General features: G+C 38.8%; 1 protein-coding gene across 1 annotated transcript in view; it reads left to right on the top strand.

Moving 5' to 3' along the window:
* Nucleotides 1-20,401, top strand: part of IQUB (IQ motif and ubiquitin domain containing) — a 126,233-nt gene extending 105,832 nt beyond the window's left edge. The window contains exon 13 of the mRNA XM_060108291.1: nucleotides 20,367-20,401. Within this exon, the coding sequence (XP_059964274.1) occupies nucleotides 20,367-20,375 (9 nt within the window). The 3' untranslated portion in view covers nucleotides 20,376-20,401. The remainder of the gene's footprint in view (nucleotides 1-20,366) is intronic.
* The last annotated feature ends 418 nt before the right edge of the window (nucleotides 20,402-20,819 follow it).

Below are 20,819 nucleotides of genomic sequence, written 5' to 3'. Positions count from 1 at the left end.
GTAGTTGTGGCAGACGAGCTTAGTTGCTCCGCGGCATGTGGGATCTTCCTGGACCAGGACTCGAACCTGTGTCCCCTGCATTGGCAGGCGGATTCTTAACCACTGCGCCACCAGGGAAGTCCCAGGAAGGACATTTTATAAAATACCTGACCAGTACTCCCCAAAAGTGTCAAGATGCTGAAAGATAAGGAAAGACCAAGGAACTGTCACAGATTGGAGGAGCTAAGGGGACATGACAATTAAATACAATGTGGTACCCTGGATAGAACCCTAGAATAGAAAAGGGATATTAGTGGGAAAGCTGGGGCAATCCAAATAAGTCTGTCATTATTAATATTGGTTAATAGTTTTTTTAGCAATGTTAATTTTTTAGTTTTGATAATTATATCACACTTATGTAAGATATGAACATTAGGAGAAGTTGGGGGAAGGGCACAGAGAGCTCTCTGTACTCTCTTTGAGTCTTTTCTTAAAGTCTAAAACTTCAGTATAAAATGCTGAATATATACAATCATATTTAGAGTCCATCAGGTGCCTTTAAAGAAATGATATGAGTTTTATTTAAAACTTAGTACTTACATTATGCTAGAAATTATATCATTTCAACGGTTAAACCACATGACAGAATTTTTTAGATTTCAGCGTAAAAATTTACAAGAGGTACAAAGGTTTCAAAGTTCCTTTAGGAGGTATTTGAGCAAAGACATTCGAAGTCTGTAGGTCTAGGTGATTTGTCTTAAGTCATTTTAGCTCACCAAGCTCACCAGTTATTTACTTAGATGTTTTGTTTATTTGTGTAGCTTGAGGTTGCTGTTAGAGATTATTTTGGAGGTTTAGTGCAGCCACACCTGGACCCCCCTGCTGTGCTAGGCAGGTGACATGAATGAGTGAAGCTGACCAGGTCTAAGAATGAAAACAGTGCAAGTACATTGAATCATGGCGACTGACACTAAGCCTCGGTAGATGGTAGGGGCTGAACTGGAATGCGTATGCCCCATCTAATAAGGGCAACTGCTACTCAAGGCTTGGAGGGCCTGAAGTTCGAATTTGTGCAGAGGAGCCAGAACTGTGTATATTTATGTGAACTCTCCCAGTCTTTAAGTGTTGGAAAATAACTTAAAACGTTTTAAGGTACCATGCAGTCCAAACCAAGCATATTGGCCTGTCTTTGTCTTTCTTTCTTCCATCTTCCCCTATTCCTTTTCCTTTCCCATACCTCCCAATATAGAACTGAAATGTAGTTCTATAATTTTTTCTTAATATTTATGTAATAATTTTATATACCCTTTGTTCTTACTTTCAAGAGCAATTCCTAAAGTTAAAAACACCATAAAACAAAATCAAAATATGGAAACTTGCTTGAATTTTTCTTGCAAATAATCCTCTGTAAATTAATTGCATTAATTGATTAAAAATTCACCATCCCTTAATAATAATAATGATAATAATAAAAGTTAATTGAGTATCTTCTATGTGTGAAACACCATTCTGTATGGTATTACATGGACTGAATTATTTAACTCTCAAAACAATTCTATGAGGTACGTTCTATTATTAACTCATTCTGCATTTGAAGAAGCAAAGACTTAATGAGGTTAAACTGTTTACTAAGATAACAGAGCTGTAGGTCTCCAAGCCATGCTTTTAATCGTGACACAGAATAAGACAAAGAGCCTTACAAGGCAGAGTTGCCAGGTAAAACACAGAATGTCCAGTTCAATTTGAATGTTTGTTTGCTATATTTTTGTTGTGTTAAATCTGGCAAGTCTGCTATAGCAGTAATTCTCTGGCTTTCTGTGCCCCTGTTCATTTGGCAAAAGGCAGAGAATTGAAGAGAACTTTCACTAAACCAGAAAAATTGTTAATTACGCATCTATTCTAGTAAACTTTCTTCATCCTCATCAACATGCTTTTTCCTTCTCAAAAGCTTTAAAGTGCAGCAAAACAAAACAGAGCAGAACATGGTGAAATTCATTAATGGTGTTTTAATTTCACTTTTATCTGTGCTCATCTATATAAATAATTTACGTCATTATAATGATTATAGCAAGGTAAGCTGTTTGTACTGTGTTTCAACCAACTTACAAAGCCCTACTGGGGCAGCAGGAGGTATCCTGCTTCCCAATCTAGATTCCCTGATGTCCCCTGTTCAGTGGTTCAGTGTCTTACATTTTGAATAAATTTAGAAAATCTCTGTGTTAGTGCTCCAGTTAACTAAGCAGCGAGGAAGACCAACTTTTTAGGTCAAGGAGGGGCTTCAGGGCCTTGCTTGACATTGATGTGGAATTTACAACTTTTTCTTGGCAAGGCACCAAGGAAAACAAGCCCCGATCCGAGGTCAGGGAGACAGTGGAAGAGAATGAGAGAGTGTCCCGTGAGGACTTGGGAGGAGGGATACATAGGGTGTCAACTGGGAGAGGTTCTTTGGGAAAGAGAAAGGCAGAGCCCTCTCCAACCCTCTCAGTATAGCTGGGGAGCAGTTGTTTGAGTGCTGCTGTTTGTCAGGCTGACTTGGATTTCAAGCTCTTTTCCCTTTCTGGTGTTAATTTTACTTGCCATGTCATCATTCTAATTTTAATCTCCCGCCACCACCCACCCCTCACTCCCCACTCCATTTTTTTCTTTGGAACTGATCACTTTTCACTACATGTATCTCCAAGAGATTTCCCTGCAATTATTGTGGGAGACAGTGATTGGGAACGGAGGCTGGGCAGGGGATTTATTACAAGTTAATCATTCAACCAGAGTTCTGTGATATTTTTATCTTTCCATAATTTATTCTGGCTACAGTGCTTAGAAGCAAATAACTCCCCCGTTTTGTTTTGGTTTTTTTTTAGGCTAAAGTTTGAAGTGAGACTATGCAGAGTTTCCCCCTTGAAAGTCTCCTAAGTATAGCAAAAGCATTTCCTATTGAATCGAAAAACCACAATGATTTGCCAAAGGGCCAATGCTAGGCAAAATTCGGAACCTGAAAAAATGAACTGGGGCTCCCTTTCCCATGTATTCACCCATCTTGGTGGCACTTCTTTGACCTCAATCAAATACAAGGCCTGATTCCCTCATACTACGTTCTGTTTTCCCACCAGGGTGATCTGTCCAGGTCTTCACCCTTTTTCCTACTCGTCGATTCATTTGTTCATTCAGTTATGTATTAGTTCATTTTGCAAGTGATTATTGATTATCTACCATGTATGTACTTGGCTGTTCTAGGTGCTGACGTACAGCACAGCAGTGAATAAAGCAATGTCCTTGTCCCCATGTGTGTGTGGGGGAGGAGACAAATAATGTATAAGTGATATATAATGCCAATCTATATGTACATAATGTACAAGTGTATAAGTATGTATAAGTACAGTCATCCTTTAGCATCCATCAGGGAATTGTTCTAGGACCCCCATGGATACCAAAATCTGCAGATGCTTAAGTCTCTTACATAAAATAACTAGTATAGTTGGCCCTGACTATATTTAATATACAAGTATAAATATATAATGTCAGCTAGAGATAAATGCCATTAAGAAAAGTTAATCAAGGTTAGAAGAGAGAAGCTCTATTAGTAACAGAAGTCAGGAAAGGCTCTTTGATGAGGTGTATTCGAGCAGCAAGCCAATTGACAAAGGAATAAGCCAGGCAGATACCTGGAGGTGGAGAATTCTGGGCAGAGGGAACAGCAAGAAAGCCAATGTGGGAGGAGCTGAAGTCCAAGTGGTAGCCAGGGGGCGGATCACACAGGGCCTTGTAAAGACTTTGGGATTCTTTTTGGTGTGAAGGAGGCCACTGGAGGGTTTGAGATATAGAAAAGTGACAAGGTGAAATTGATACTGTGAAACGGTTCAATAGCACTTCCCAAACGCATCAGAATTTCTTCATGCATCTGTAGCTTTGCATATACTATTTCTTCTGTCCTCTCATGTTCTCTCTCACTCCATCACTATGCCTCCATTGTATGTTGTACATACATCTGTTACAGTATGCTGTAATTATTTATTGGCAGACTATCTCAATTGTGCAGGTGCAGATAAAGCCACGGGTGTTCTCGTGCCCTATCCACAGAAGTTAGAACAATGCATGTAGTCCATCCCAGACTCTTGAGTGGATGAATGAGTGATGTTGTGTGTCAGCTTCTTGTTTCACTGCGAAGTAAAGTTTCACATTAGAAAATCTCTTTAACTTTGAAGATTGGCTTAATGGTATTCCACATGAAGTTGGCTTTTCTTTATTTTTCTAGTAAGCAGAGTTTAAAAGCTAGCTAGAGTCAATAGCCTGTTTTATTATGTATTATTCTCTTAAGAAAAAATTTTTTTCTTGAAACTACGTACAGTTCTTTTAATGGGCATTTAAAAAAACTGGTATTAACCCAGAACTGTAAAGATACAAGTCTGTTTTAATGGTATCATTTCTACCTCGTTATTTTCTTCTTAAAATCTCTAAGCGTACCAGGTACTGTCTGCCAGCACTCAATCACAGCCCCTCTCTTCCATGCATTCTTCTGTTTCCAGAAAGACTAGAGCCATTTTCTTAGAATCCTTTGGGGGCTGGGTTTCAGATAGGTGTGGCCAATAGGAGGAATGGAAGCAAAATGAGAAGGCAGTAGGAAGGCAGGCACTCTTCTCCTCGGGTCTCTGGGAGTGGCAGGCAACTTCACATTCCTCAGTGGTGGCCTTGGCTCCAGCAGCCTCAGTGACAGCTGCCCCACAGAGTTAGCATGGGGGACCCAGGTAAAGGGAGCAGGGACATGTCCTTCTCCACTGCAGTGGCCGAATCTCCAGCAGAGTCAGTGATGAGTCTAGGGTCCTGGCTCTGGCCAGGTAGCTGCTTCCTGGTCTTTGGGTAACACCCTATCTGTTTTGCTCAGCCAGACCTTCTAAAACACCAGTTCCCTGAATTAAAGCGCTTTTTGTTGGAAATACCTAGAGCAGTTTCTGTTTTCTTCACTGGATACTGACTGATAAGAAAAGGAGTAAAACACATTTCTGCCTTCTCAGATAGGTACCAACACCTAGCCTGGAAGTCACCTTTTTCTCCTTAGTCTAGTTTCTAGGTATATACTTCTATCGAGTATTATTCAAAATGATGCATTTTCAAGGTAAACAACATTCCTGCTTTCTTCAGGCTTTTTTTTTTTTTTAACTTATAAAGGGACACATCTTCCATTACCTCACAGAACCCAGCATGGTTCTGAGTTAGAATCACGTGTCCAAAAATATACTTGTTGAATTGAAGCTAAATTAAAATACAAAAAAAGCTATGAGCCACAACGCTAATAAAATATGGATAAATACTCTGAAGTGTGTCTGCATGATCAATACAGAAAGTCGGGGCCTAAGAAAGAGTAGTGGTAACTTTGACTTTTCCTGCTTTACTGTTATCTGTTGCCTATTAGAAGGGCACAAAATGTCATGCAGACTTTCCCTATGTAAATGTTCTACTTCTGGGTGAGTGACTACTCAGCCAGCTCCATGTCCACGGAGTCTGAAGTGACCCACCACCTCTTTTTTAATTAATTAATTTATTTATCTGGCTGCGTTGGGTCTTCGTTGCTGCGCGTGGGCTTTCTCTAGTTGCGGCAAGCAGGGGCTACTCTTCGTTGCGGTGTGTGGGCTTCTCTCATTGTGGTGGCTTCTCTTGTTGTGGAGCATGGGCTCTAGGCACGTGGGCTTCAGTAGTTGTGGCACACGGGCTCAGTAGTTGTGGCACACGGGCTTCAGTAGTTGTGGCACGCAGGCTCAGTAGTCATGGCTTGTGGGCTCTAGAGTGCAGGCTCAGTAGTTGTGGCACACGGGCTTAGCTGCTCCTCGGCATGTGGGAATCTTCCTGGACCAGGGCTCAAACCCATGTCCCCTGCAGTGGCAGGCAGATTCTTAAACCACTGCATCACCAGGGAAGGCCCACCACCTCTTTAATGAGTGCAATTCTGATGATAAAACCACTGGCTGGGAGTGAGCGGGTTGGTATAGAACTCAAGGAGTATTTGGGTTCTTTGGGAAATACTCAATTACTTTGGCAACGTGCAAAAGCTAATTCCCTTATTGCTGTGGAAATAATAAAGCAGGACTTAGTGAAGCAGGCATACTTCCAGGCCAAGTGATTTTATATGTAATGGGATACAGGATTAAGAGAGAGAGAAGTGATAAAAGCCTTGAGTGTAATGAAAAGGACTTCGGACTTGAACATAATGAAAGCAGTATTTAATGTGCGGCCTGAGTTGAGGGGGCTTTAAATGTGACCCGCTGACTCTGGGTTCTACCCGCTTGGGTTTTTCTTTTCACTTTTTTATTCTTTTCTTTTTCTCCCTTCCTTTCTTTTAAAAGTAAATAATCCAAATAGGTAATATATACCCACTGGGAGGACATAACCAGTAAGTAATTTGAGGAATTTGGTGTAAATATGAAAAGGTTGAATTTAGTGCCAAAAACAGGGGCACTTTCCAAAAAGCCGGGGAGCCAGGATTGCCAACGTCAACCAAGATTTTCAGACTGAAAGAAAAAGTTGGCGTGCCCAGTTTCCTTTACATCATTCTCTGGAGGGTGTGTACTGTGAACTTTGCAGATGAGTCAACATCTGATTTGATGGAAAAGGTGATCATCATTGTAACTTTTCTTCTTATCTTCAACCAGCTATCATTTATGGGATATTTGGGAGAAGGAGAGTATCGGCTCAATGTGATTAGAGCAGTGCTAAACAGAAATGGAGGGATGGGTTTAGGAGACAGCGTGAGCCAGTAAGACCAGTTGATCTGCCTGTTGTGGAGAGAGCAAGGGGAGGAGTCAAAGATGAGCCTAAAGATTCAAACCTAAGAACCTGGATTTATTATTATTATTATTTTGCAAATTCATCACCTTTATTCACAAACTTACTCCTTTTCCTGGATCCTTTCATCGCGGAGAAGGTCGCTATTCATTTAATCTGTCACTGAATCTTGAAAAAACTTGATGACATACTTGCTTCCTTCCTTTTTCCTTTTTTTTTTTTGAATTTTATTTTATTTATTTTCTTATACAGCAGGTTCTTATTAGTTAGAACCTGGATTTATTAATGGAGTGGAATTTATAGACTTGTAAGGGTGCAGGAAGGAGGACTGGGACTAAGTGCCTGAAATGCCTTTTGCTATTTTCAAGTTTCTGTGAATTCTAACAATTCTCTCTCTTGTAAGAGAGCAATCTGCTATTGGATTGGTTAGTCATGATCTTCCATGCTTCTTCAAGCTCCCTTCACTGACTGTCAGGAGTCTACTGCACACAGTTGCAGGGAGGTTTCCCACCTGCCAAAGCTCAAAGCAAGGATGATAGATTTTATGAAATTCAAAAAGAGGTAAAAAGGAGGATTTACTTCAAAAGAGTAGAAAAGTCTGCTGAAATGCTGAGAGATTTTCACCTAGGGTCTGAATCGTCTATATCCTCTAAATTCAAGGTTAAGCAATTCTAATGTTAACATATTACAGTTCTAAGTAGGAAGACAACAGCAGGTTTGTATTAGGCTGGAAAATTTATAAGTTCAAGGAGTTCAGCATGATGGCTTGATTTACGTATATTGTGAAATGATGACCACATTAGATTCAACTAACATCCACCTTCTTTTATAGAAACAATAAATAGAAAAGAAAGAAGAAAAGAATAAAGGAAAAATATTCTCCTTGTGATGAGGACTCAGGATTTCTCTTAACAACTTTCCTATGTATCATACAGCAGTATTAACTATAGTCATCATGTTGTACATTACATTCCTAGTATTTATTTATCTTATAACTGGAAGTTTGTACCTTTTGACCACTGTCACCCATTTCTCCCACGTTTTACCCCACACCTCTGGTAACCAGCCATCTGTTCTCTCTATGATTTCAAGGTTTGGGTTGTTGTTGTTGTTTTTAGATTCTACATATAAGTGAAATCATATGGTATGTGTTTTCTCTGACTTATTTCACATAGCGTAGTGCCCTCAGGGTCTATCCATGTCACAAATGGCGAAATTTTCTTCTTTTTTTATGGATGAATAATATTCCATTCTATAGATATATACCACATCTTTATCCATTCATCTATCGATGGACATTGAGGTTGCTTCCATGTCTTGGCTGTTATAAAATAATGCGGCAATGAACATGGGGGTGCATATATCTTTTTGAAATAGCGTTGTTTCTTTCAGATAAATATCCAAAAGTGGAATTTCCAGGTCATATGGTAGTTCTACTTTTAGTTTTTTGAGGAACCTGCATAATGATTTCTATAGTGATTACACCAATTTACAGTCCCACCAACAGTGCACGAGGATTCCTTTTTCTCCACATTCTCGCCAACACTAGTTATTTCTTGTCTTTTTGATGATAGCTATTCTAACAGGTGTGAGGTGATATCTCATTGTGGTTTTAATTTGCATTTCTCTGATGATGAGTGATGTTGAGCATCTTTTCATATACCTGTTGGCCATCTGTATGTCTTCTTTGGAAAAATGTCTATTCATATTCTCTATTTCTTTAATCAAATTGTTTGGCTTTTTTTGCTACTGAGTTGTATGAGTTGTTTATATATTTTTGATATTAACCCCTTATCAGATATATGATTTGCAAGTATATTCTCCCATTCAGTAAGTTGTCTAATTAATTGGGTTTTTAAAATGGAGTTTGAATTTTGTCAAATTTTCATTAAAAATCACGATTTTTCTCCTTACTTCTTTTAATGTGATGAATAAATTACCAGATTCCCAACACTGAATCACCTTAGATTTCTGTAATAAACTCTAGTTAGTCATGATGTGTTGTTTTTTAATGTGTTTTGCAAGTGTCCTCGCTAATCATTTAAGATTTTTATGCCAATTTTCTAAAAGGAGATGTCTACAATTTTTGTGCAATTTTTAATATATTTTGACATAAATGTTAATCTGCTTCATAAAAATAATTTTTAAGTTCTTTTTTTATTCTAGGGTTTAGTATAGTTTAAATAGCTTTAGGATTACTTGATCTTGAAAAATCCAATAAATTCTCTTGTGAAACCAGTTGGACCTGGTACATTTTAGCCCGAAAGTTATTTTACAGTTTTCTTAATCCTTTTATGGTAAATGGCCTATTTGGACTTTTTAATCTCAATTGGGCCAATTCTGCTAAATTAATTTTCCTAGAAGATCAGTAATTTCTACTAGAATTTCAAATTTTGTTCCATAGAATTATATGAAGTTACCCAGTCAATCTGATGGCCTTTTGTTTCTTAATCATACTTTCAATATATCTTTACTTTAAAAATTCATTTTAAGCTCACATTTTATAGTCAGTATTCAAGTCTTGTGTGGTGTCTAAATGTTTTATTATTTTTTTCTGATTCTCTCTCACACTGACTTATTTGCTTACATGTTTGATACTTTATTATTTTGAACTTATACTTTGATGAACTTAATCTAAGAGGCATGAATCAGGAAAGATTCTTCCCAGAAAGTATTTTCTACTGCTAGGACCCAGAGGACACCATCAATTTGAAACTATATGGCAGACATGGAAATGCAGCATCTAGATCCCTCTTCAAGAAAGACTTGCTGGGTTTCCCTGGTGGCGCAGTGGTTAAGAATCCGCCTGCCAATGCAGGGGACATGGGTTCGAGCCCTGGTCTGGGAAAATCCCACATGCTGTGGAGCAACTAAGCCTGTGCACCACAACTACTGAGGCTGTGCTCTAGAGCCCGCATGCTGCAACTACTGAAGCCGGTGCGCCTAGAGCCCATGCTCCGCAACAAGGGAAGCCACTGCAGTAAGAAGCCCGCGCATCACAATGAAGAGTAGCCCCCACTAGTTGCAACTAGAGAAAGCTCGCATGCAGTAACGAAGACCCAATGCAGCCAAAAATACATAAATAAAATAAACAGATTTATTAAAAAAAAAAAAAAAAGAAAGAACTTGCTGACCCACTGCAGAGAGTGTGCTAAACAGACAATCTCTAATTTTTAGCCACTTGGGTTCTGCTCAGCTGTAGGAAGCCACAGCACCTGAGATCATGAAGCAGGTTTAATGGCCTGGCTATACCAGCCCCATTCGGGATACTCTGAATGACAATACTCACTCCATATAACCTCACTGGGTTGGCTGAGGCTTTGTCATGCATCACTATTCATTTTCTCCCTCTGCCCCATCCTACTCCCACTTCCTTCCCTTCCCAGTCGTTCATCCCTAATAAACAACTCCCTCAATCTCTTACCTCAGCCCTGATTCTGGAGAACCCAACCTGCAGTAGACCAGTTGAATTCAATTTATTGACATAGGTTTCTCGTGACCTTGCAAATAACTTACACATGAATCTCGGGTCCAAAAGTCAGCAGGTCTATAGTTAGAAACTCCAAGAAGAGACTTTCAGATGACAGATTTATACCTCAGAGAGGCTAGATGGTTGGCATAAGATCACAAAGGACTGTGGTGCTGTCTTGTGGCTGCTTTGCTATAATAAGCAAACCTAGGAACAATACAGGTTAAATCAAAGCAGATTGCTTTTTTTTTTCCAGTGCCCAGCTGATTTCAGATAGAAATTATTAACATGTAAGATTTAACAGTAACCAAAGACATACAGATCATGCATGGTGCTTGGAGTGGAGCTGCCAGTGTGTGCAAACACTGAGCACCTTATTTTGTATATGTTGTACTGATTTATATGATCTTCAAACACAGGTGTGACAGCTTTTGGACAGAGCTTATTTCAAGAGATTTATGTTATAAAAACAACTAACATATCTTCTGTTTTGCAAACATTCTTGCTTCTAGGATTCCATTCTGGGTAAACTCTGGGTTAACAATGAGAACCAGTCTTGGCTCTGCTCTTTTCTCACTTTTTCCAGTGCTAGCCTGCTCCTCACTCTTCTTCCCATATGTCTCAGCAAATGCTGCAATGGGGTCGATGGCGATGTGCGGGTGATATCTTGCCTAAAATGAAAGCCTAAAATACATTCTGAAAAAAGCTACAGTAACAGCACTTCAGGCACAGCAAAGGTGACAGATGTTGCTAGGAGGAGGGCCATACTTTTCATGGCTATGGAGCATCTAGCTCTGGGGCCAACGTTATGTTCCTTCCCAGCACACCATGTGTCAATGACTCTAAGTGCTCCTTCTGTGACAGAATAACAGAAGCACTGATCCTTGAGGCTGTAATCTCTCTCGCCATAATTGCTCTTGTTATGGTACACTCAGTACCATCTACAGTGTTTTCCTTCCTGATGGGAAAGAGCTTTCACAGGCATGTAGAGGTTTTGCTCTGTGCTGCTTCCAGAGTCTCATGTTTACATGGCAAGTCCCTAATCTCCCACTCCAAGATGCTAGGCTGAACAGTGAAGGGACTGGGTGATGCAGGTCCTGACTCGGCCCTGACACAAAACTTTTGAATTGGATCAATGTCCATTGTTGCTGCTTTTCTCTAAGGAGGAGAGAGCATTTCTGATTAATTCAGAATCATTTTTCCAATCTCACTGATTTTCTTGGAAGGATTTAAGTTCCCTTCTTTTTTTTTTCTGCTTATTTCCCATATATTTTTATTTTTTAAAGGAAACTTGATCTGTGAATTCAGACTCTGTCCATTTGGCCACACTCAACAGGGGTCCCTTTAAAATACACTCTGGAGAGATCCACCTTACAGGACAAGGCTTGCTGCCCTCAGGGTCTGTTCCTTGAGGCTGAGACCAGTAGCTAGTCCAGCAAGTAAGAAGAGTCCTGTGAGAGTTCCAAAAAAACACAGTCCACTAGGAGTTTGAGGGCTTATATAATAGACCCATTCTAGCAAGCCCACTCCTCTGAGCCTTTGATCCTTTTTCATACTCTACCAGGACAGTTCTGGTATTGCTACCCATTTAATGGGAGGTAACACTTTCCCAAGTGTCTAAGAGCCTTCCCCGCAGTGCTTTAGGACTGGGGCTCTTACCAGGACATTAAAATCTGTCTAATATGGAGAGGCCCCCATATTGATAAACTCTGCTTTATCCAGTCTTACATTTTGCCAGCCTTGGTCCAGCACCCTTAGCATCCTTCCCGGGCATACTTTCCTGGTTCCAGCTGATAAAGCTCAGGGTTTGTAACTGCTTCAGGGTAAAATCTGAGGGGTGGAAACAATACAGAGGAGAAGAAGCTGTGGAAGAATCCAATCCCTGGTAGTTTTAGGAAGAGTCATCATCATGATACAGTGGGGGAATTCTGGAATGTAAATTGCACCACAAGCACTGTCCCACCTTGAGACAGGAAGAGAGGCTTTTAGACTCCTGTCTAGTCAATAATTGGCCATTGGCAATGGAGGAAAATGGCGTCAAGATAGCTTCAGTCGAGACTGTGATTAAGAATCTTCCAAAAAACAAAAACCCAGGACCAGATGGCTTCAGAGGCGAATTCTATCAAACATTTAGAGAAGAGCTAACACCTGTCCTTCTCAAACTCTTCCAAAATATAGCAGAGGGAGGAACACTCTCAAGCTCATTCTACGAGGCCACCATCACCCTGATACCAAAACAAGACAAAGATGTCACAAAGAAAGAAAACTGTAGGCCAATATCACTGAAGAACATAGATGCAAAAATCCTCAACAAAATACTAGCAAACAGAATCCAACAGCATGTTAAAAGGATGATACACCATGATCAAGTGGGGTTTATCCCAGGAATGCAAGGATTCTTCAATATATGCAAATCAATCAATGTGATAAACCATATTAACAAATTGAAGGAGAAAAACCATATGATCATCTCAATAGACGCAGAGAAAGCTTTCGACAAAATTCAACACCTATTTATGATAAAAACCCTCCAGAAAGTAGGCATAGAGAGAACTTACCTCAACATAATAAAGCCCATATGTGATAAACCCACAGGCAGCATCGTTTTCAATGGTGAAAAACTGAAACCATTTCCTCTAAGATCAGGAACAAGACAAGATTGTCCACTCTCACCACTATTATTCAACATAGTTTTGGAAGTTTTAGCTACAGCAATCAGAGAAGAAAAAGAAATAAAAGGAATCCAAATCGGAAAAGAAGAAGTAAAGCTGTCACTGTTTGCAGGTGACATGATACTATACATAGATAATCCTAAAGATGCTACCAGAAAACTACTAGAGCTAATCAATGAATTTGGTAAAGTAGCAGGATACAAAATTAATACACAGAAATCTCTTGCATTCCTATACACTAATGATGAAAAATCTGAAAGAGAAATTAAGGAAACACTCCTATTTACCATTGCAACAAAAAGAATAAAATACCTAGGAATAAACCTACCTAAGGAGACAGAAGACCTGTATGCAGAAAACTATAAGACACTGATGAAAGAAATTAAAGATGATACAAACAGATGGAGAGATATACCATGTTCTTGGATTGGAAGAATCAACATTGTGAAAATGACTATACTACCCAAAGCAATCTAGAGGTTCAGTGCAATCCCTATCAAACTACCAATGGCATTTTTCACAGAATTAGAACAAAAAATTTCACAATTTGTATGGAAACACAAAAGAGCCCGAACAGCCAAAGCAATCTTGAGAAAGGAAAACGGAGCTGGAGGAATCAGGCTCCCAGACTTCAGACTATACTACAAAGCTACAGTAATCAAGACAGTATGGTACTGGCACAAAAACAGTTATGTTGATGTTTCTTTATACCAGAGGAGAGTTTTGGCCTAAATTATCCATCTTGCTCAGCTTTCCATTTATTTCCTCTAAAACACTTATCAAAATGTGTACATAATTTATTCTTAATCTATCTCCCAAAGGACAAGGATCTTGTCTATCTTATTTCCTTTCAAATTCCAAGCACCAACCGCAGTGCCCAGACATATAGGTGTTCAGAAAATATTTTTTGAACACAAAATATATTGAGAACACACTCTATGTTTGATTTTTTTAAATTGAAGTATAGTTGATTTACAATATTAGTTTCAGGTATACAGCATAGTGATTCAGTATTTTTGACTAGTTTGCATCTGCTAATCTCCAACTCCTAATCCTTCCCTCCCCTACCCCTCTCCCCCTTGGCAACCACAAGTCTGTTCTCTATGTCTGTGAGTCTGTTTCTGTTTTCTAGATATGTTTATTTGTGTCATATTTTAGATTCCACATATAAGTGATATCATATGGTATTTGTCTTTCTCTTTCTGACTTTGCTTAGTATAATCATCTCTAGGTCCATCCATATTGCTACAAATGGCATTATTTCATTCTTTTTATGGCTGAGTAGTATTCCAGGTTTAGAGTCCACCTGCCAATGCAGGGGACACGGGTTTGAGCCCTGGTCCGGGAGGATCCCACATGCTGTGGAGCAACTAAGTCCATGCGCCACAACTACTAAGCCTGTGCTCTGGAACCTGCGAACCAGAACTGCTGTGCCTGCACGCTGCAACTGCTGAGGCCCTCACGCCCAGAACCCATGCTCCGCAACAGGAGAAGCCACCGCGATGAGGAGCCCTCTCACTGCAACGAAGAGTAGCCCCCGCTGCCGCAACTAGAGAAAGCCCGCGCACAGCAGCAACGAAGACCCAACGCAGCCCCCCTCCACCAAAAATAAAAATTCCTTAGCAGTCCCTTTTAGGAGAGTGTTAACAGTGGAGGATTTCACTATTCATTCAGGGCAATTCTTAAACTCAGGTCAGTTGTCACTGATGTAATGGCATTTCTATTTAAGCAACAGAAAACTTGTTTTATACAGATTAGTGTTCTTTCATGTAAAAATATATTGCAGTGCACATCAGAAAAGACTAAGTTAAAGCTTGTTTATCCAGGGTATATTTCACAAAAATGTTTTTCTCCAGTCTGTTGTTTTAAGAAATGTCCTACTTTTTCAGCCAAAGAGGCCTCAACAAATTTCAGAATTTGCTTAGGTTATAGCTAAGCAAAGTTATAAATATAAATATATAAATATAGTTATTTGCTTAGGTTATAGTAGACTTCTAGGTTCAAAACATATTATTTTTTTAAAAGCAAGTTTTATGTTTAATTATTCATGACCTAATTTTTTATAGACAGTATAAGGAACTATATTTAAAGACTTAAAAATAATGTCTTTTTCTAACAAAAAGCACCATACATTGTAGAAAAATTTAAATATATTTATAAACAAAATCAAAAAAATAAAACCTGCTCTAATAAAACTGTGATGAACAGGTGAGATACTTTTATCCATTTTGAGTTAAATTCAGAATAAATTCTCAGTATGTACAAATTTTTAAGTATATTATACATGTTTAAAACTTTATTGATACTTGGCTATTATGAATAAATCAAATATAATATTTTTAAATAAGCAGCCTAAATTGTTAAGATAAGGAATAAAGCCAAAGCATGAAAAAAATAACCAGGGTAACTTATTCCTAAAAATATCAGCCAGGAAAAAAAGAAAATAAGCCAACTCAATCCTCTAGGTCATGTTTACTTAATTACACTATGATTATCTATAAGCTCCATAAAGGCTAAGATTTTTGTTAGGTTTATTCACTGTTTAATTCCTGTGCCCAACAATACCTGCCATATATTAATACTAAAAAAAATTTGTTGAATGAGTTAATTAGGAAAATATAATAAAACTATGGTCTGTATGCAATTTATAGCCCCCTTTGGCAGTATAAGCCTAAATAATCAAAAAGTATTTATGCAGTAGCTTTTGTGTTTGGATCCCACAGATATCTGCCTCTAGTTCACATGTGAGGAAATCAGGGCTCATAAGTATTGGTCTCTGGTTTTTCTTGCTCTGATAGTCCAGCAAAATTAAGAACAGAACTGACCCACGCAAATGAGAAATGAGTCGCAAATGTGCTAAGATATTGATTAGCTACAGATATCTAAACTTGAGATCTATAATTTGAATATGACTTACTAGGAGGTGAATCTTGAAACAAGTTTAAAGAAACTCACTGAAGCTCTTCACATGTAATATTACACTTGGACCTGATTGTTGTGCACTCTGGGTTATTTTGCCAATTTAACTGCATTCTCATTTAGTTTCTCCATCTAGTAGCATCTATGTTTATTTACATTTTCTGTTGAGGTTGGATGAAGATAATTTTTAATAATATCTCCCCTGTGCTCAACTTCAGATGAATGTTAACCACCTGGAAAATGCCTTTTCAGAATTTGCTGAACCAAAAGTTAGCCCCAAACTTAGCAGACAATCTCTGCTAAGTTTCCTGAAGTCTGATCTTGTGCATATATTCAGCCTAGCCCAATGACCCACCTTCAATCTCTGTGCAGACTTCCGCCTGTCCTCCACCAGTAGAGCTCTGGTAGCTTCCCTCTAAGTGCCAACCCCTTCAGCAACTTGGAACTTCAATCTCTGCCTCCTCAGTTCCCGTCGCTCCTCTTAGAGTCCACCTCCTTGAGCCAAGGTAGAAAAGTAACCTCTAAGCAGAATCCAGGGCTATCATGAGGCTCACCATGTGTGTTTTCCTCCTCAGAGAATCACAGTCCTGTGCTGCCTGTTGTTCAGTCCCTGACAACGGTTACCTCATATATTTTGTCCAGTTTAATAGTTGTTTACAGCGTGAGAGGGAACGATACTTGTACCAGTTGTTCTGTCAAGTCCAGAAGCAGAAGTCCTATTTAATTCCTACTATGCTGTCTTCATTATATTCTTCTTCTTCTTTTTTTTTTGCCCTGACTTTGGCTTGATTGAATAAAATTATTTTATTGCTCTTTTTTTGTGATTTGAAATCTACATTCTATTTCTATTACACTAATGGTCATTTTCAAAAAAATATTTTATTTTAAAAAATTTATTTATTTTATTTATTTATTTTTGGTTATGTTGGGTCTTTGTTGCTGCGTGCAGGCTTTCTCTAGTTGTGGTGAGCCGCGGCGGGGGCTTCTCATCATGGTGGCTTCTTTTGTTTCGGAACATGGGCTCTAGAGTGCAGGCTCAGTAGCTGTGGCCCACAGGCTTCAGTTGTTGTGGCTCACGGGCTCTAGAGCGCAGGCTCAGTAGTTGTGGCGCACGGACTTAGTTGCTCCGCGGCATGTGGGATCTTCCCAGACCAAGGCTCGAACCCGTGTCCACCTTCATTGGCAGTCAGATTCTTAACCACTGTGCCACCAGGGAAGCCCCCCCCAAAATATTTTTGACTAATATTTGAACCTTTATTTTTTAACAACATTAGTAATTAAAGTGTACATATAAAATTGCTCCCTCTAAGAATGTGTCATGAATAAATATTAGATAAGCATCTGCATTATCATAATGTACAGTGCTATTATTTATACCTAGAAAATCTAAAAAGAATTAACTGAAATTTATTACATCTAATAACAATAAGATAATTCTAATTTGGCCAGAAAATCAAGAATCTTCCTTTATACTAAGACTTCTATTGGCTCCTGGAAGAGGAGCATGGGCAGCCCTAGGCATATTCCTTGGTTCCCCTCAACTCTGGTTAAGGCAGTAGGGATAACTGAAGTTCTCCAAACGGAGTTAAAACCCTACCAGGATGAAAAGCCTGAGGTTAGGACTTTAATCCAGATATCTCAAACAGATGAACAAAAGGAAACTCATGCCACTGTGCATAGTAATATCAGGCTATTATCTTTGTAGCTTAGGGACTTTGTAGTTTTTTTTTTTTTTTTTTTTAGGGAAATAGTTTCTTCGGTATTATATTGACTCTGAATTTCACTCCTCTCCTTTGGAGGTGTGTGTGTGTGTGTGTGTGTGTGTGTGTGTGTGTGTGTGTTTGTGTTTAAAGAATAGTTTCCTGTTGATTCTCTTGGAAGAATGAGAAAGATTATCCTCTCTTTTCTTAACACTGGTAGAGAAATCCTGGAAGATTCTAAGCCTTAGAGAGTTACCTCATTTAATCTTCAAAACCGACCTAAGAGGAAGACACTACTATTTTCTCCTTTTTACAGATGGGGAAATATAGGTTGAAGAGATTAAGTAACTTGGTCATGTTCACATATCTAGTAAGTGAAGTATCCAGTGCTCAAATCCGGGTACCTGATTTTAGATCCTATGTTCTTATATGCTCTGAAGAAGCCAAATATATATTGAGTATTAATATGTAGAATAAATAATACAGCCTATAGCACAGTCCCAGGGAAAAGACATCTCTAATTCCAGAAGTTACCTAGAGCACTGGAATTTTATATCCCCATGAAGTAAGTACAGAGAGTGTTTTCTAGAGGCAAGGGGAGCTAGACATTCTACTTCCTGTCTTCTAAAACAACAGGAAATTCCTTCTTTCCAGTTAAACGTATTAAGCAAGTCAAGGCCATCTATGAGCATTACATCCTGGACATGTGAAGTCTAGAAAATAAATACCTGTTGTACCAGAACAAAGGCCATCTAATGGTTTTTGTCCTAGGCAACTCAAGGGAGGCTATCTCTTAAAAGATGTTTCCAAAGTACATAGTATTTTACGAAAAAAAGTGAAGATAAGAAATGTTGCATATTGAAATGCTTGTGACAGGTGCATTTAAAGCCTTCTCTAACCTCCTGCCTCTCAGTGTGTTTACATGACAACTCACTTGAATAAATACTTAGTCTGGAGGCTATTCTGGAAAGCAGAGGCCCCTGATACGCTTGGTAACTATAGTTACAGTTGTCGCTCCTTTTCCTGGAATGTAAAATAATTTATCATCATCTCAGAAGTCATTTTGAAAGCCTTAATGAGATAAAGACTCATTTTTTTCCAGGTGATATTCCTACTGTTGAGTGCTAGTCATAATTTCCTTCTCTTAATGATAAAAGAGATGTCTAGCTGTAAAGCAGAGGCAAGATGTGAATGCTAACGTCTTACAACTTGGAGAACAAATCAATTAATTAAAAAAAATTCTACCTTAGGATAATGTTTTTTCTCTCTTCATTAAAATAAAATAACTATTTAATTGATGATTATCCTAAAAGCAGCTTCCAGATAATGATTATATTGAATATTAATTGGGTAATCCATACAAACTTGGCAAAATATGAGCTGATTTTTAAAAAATGTCTACCAAAAATCGAAACGTTCCTCCCAGTTGGGAGATGCAAACTGTAACCGAAGAGATGGGAAATTAATCTCACAGTGAATCATACCCTTAAGACCCTGATGTCTCCTGTGGGAAGAGACAAGAGAGTAATCTCCTCTACTGGTGCAGAAGTTAACAAAACTTTTATCTCTCGAGTTATTTTTGAGAAGGCGTTTAGTTTAGGAGGAGATTAAAATTTTTACTCCTTTTATTATACTAAAAGGCATAGCTTTAATACAATAGAAACACTTCAGTAAATGTCCTTTAAAATAGGTTTGTCAGTCTTTCCTATTATGGCCAAAGTATGCTATTTTCTCCCAAAGAAAGAGAGGACTTGATATGCCAGGAAGAACTCTTCTCCAACTTCTCATCCACGCCCATTGTTGGGGGCTGTGACTCGAGCCCACCTTGGGCTGGGAAGCTGATTTGTGTGGGTTCTGGATGCCATTCTCTCTTTTCATTCTGGTGTGAACACAGTGAATTCTAAGAAAACACACTGACAAGGACAAGGAAATACTTTGAGTGCACATTTGACTTCTTAAGCAAAAGTTTCTTATTCTGTTCTTGTTCACCACCTTCAGAATTGACTTCTTAAGGAATTCTGAGCCTTGCCATCCCTTTAGTGGTGCCGCCAACTCCAAGCACTAGAGGGACTGCTTGAGTTTAGCAACACCTTTGAAAAAAATAAATTTTTTGATGATTTGGTCAATCATTTATTTCAATTTCTTTCCCTGCTTAGAAAATACTCTTTGTCATCTTTGGCTTGACTATATTTAAATAAATTTGTTTGGTTTTATTTCCTTGGTAGAGGAATTGATAGGGGAGATATAAGAAAGTGGGACTAACTTTGGAAATTTAAAATAGTATCAAATCAGTGGTTCTCAATTAAGCCAGGCCTAATACTCCTCTTTGAAAGAATATTTGGTTCCCCTGGCAACCAGCCCCCATCCTTATGTGCTATCCCAAAATCATCTCCCTAACATAAATCCAGTAGTGATAGAGGGCTTGTTATATATAACAAGACACCCATTTCACCTTTATGACTCTAAAGTGTTTCCAGAACCTGAGGACAAGAGACCAAATATTGTAACAAAAGATGCTGCCATTGTTCTCATCACTCACTCAGGAAATTCCAAAGGATTGGGGAGCTGTGAGCCAGAAGCCATGGAGGAAGACAAAATACATATGAGAAATACATTTTGGTCATCTAAATGGCCAAATATATATGTGAAAAACCAAACTCTGCACACCAAGTAAAACAAAGCCAAAGATGAGTTTATGGCAAGGGTTTTGACCGACAAGCTGGGAAACTCAAGGCTATGGGAGCAGTGAGTTCCCAGCTGTTTACAGGTTAAAGGGTTTTTATGGGGTAAATTCGGAAATTATTTGTCTTTTTCAGCTGACCGGTTGCCTGATGGTCTTCTTTCTTTTTGAATCAGGGTAGCTGACTTAGGGGAACAAAAATGTCCGGAGGTGGTGTGAACAGACTTTGACCTTGGCAGATTGCTGGTGTCCTCTGCTGATTTCTGAGAAGAGCTGTAAATTCTCCGAACTGAGATTAGGTAAGGTTTACCTTTGCTTTTCTTAAATGCACCTGGGTTGCCAACTCATTTTTGTCCCCAACATAAGTGACTCCACTTTAGTTTTGGTTCTACATATATTTCTTACAGATCACAGTATCATTCTCAGCAAAGTGATATGTCATAATAACATCACCCCGCCCTCTGCAAGTCCTCAAATCTGATCATATTCATGGTTGTGGGATTCTATATGTCTTGGGAATGGGAAAATGGAAATTTGGTGGGTAGTGCTGGAGGTGTGGTGGTAGTTATGTGGGATTCTGCCAAAATGGTGTCTATCATCAAGTCTTTCGAGAAGCATTGATCCTGTTG

The sequence above is a fragment of the Mesoplodon densirostris genome, chromosome 9 (assembly GCF_025265405.1).
Source record: "Mesoplodon densirostris isolate mMesDen1 chromosome 9, mMesDen1 primary haplotype, whole genome shotgun sequence".
Classification (NCBI taxonomy): domain Eukaryota; kingdom Metazoa; phylum Chordata; class Mammalia; order Artiodactyla; family Ziphiidae; genus Mesoplodon; species Mesoplodon densirostris.
Note: the sequence above shows the minus strand (reverse complement) of the source record. Positions and strands in the feature narration are given on the sequence as shown.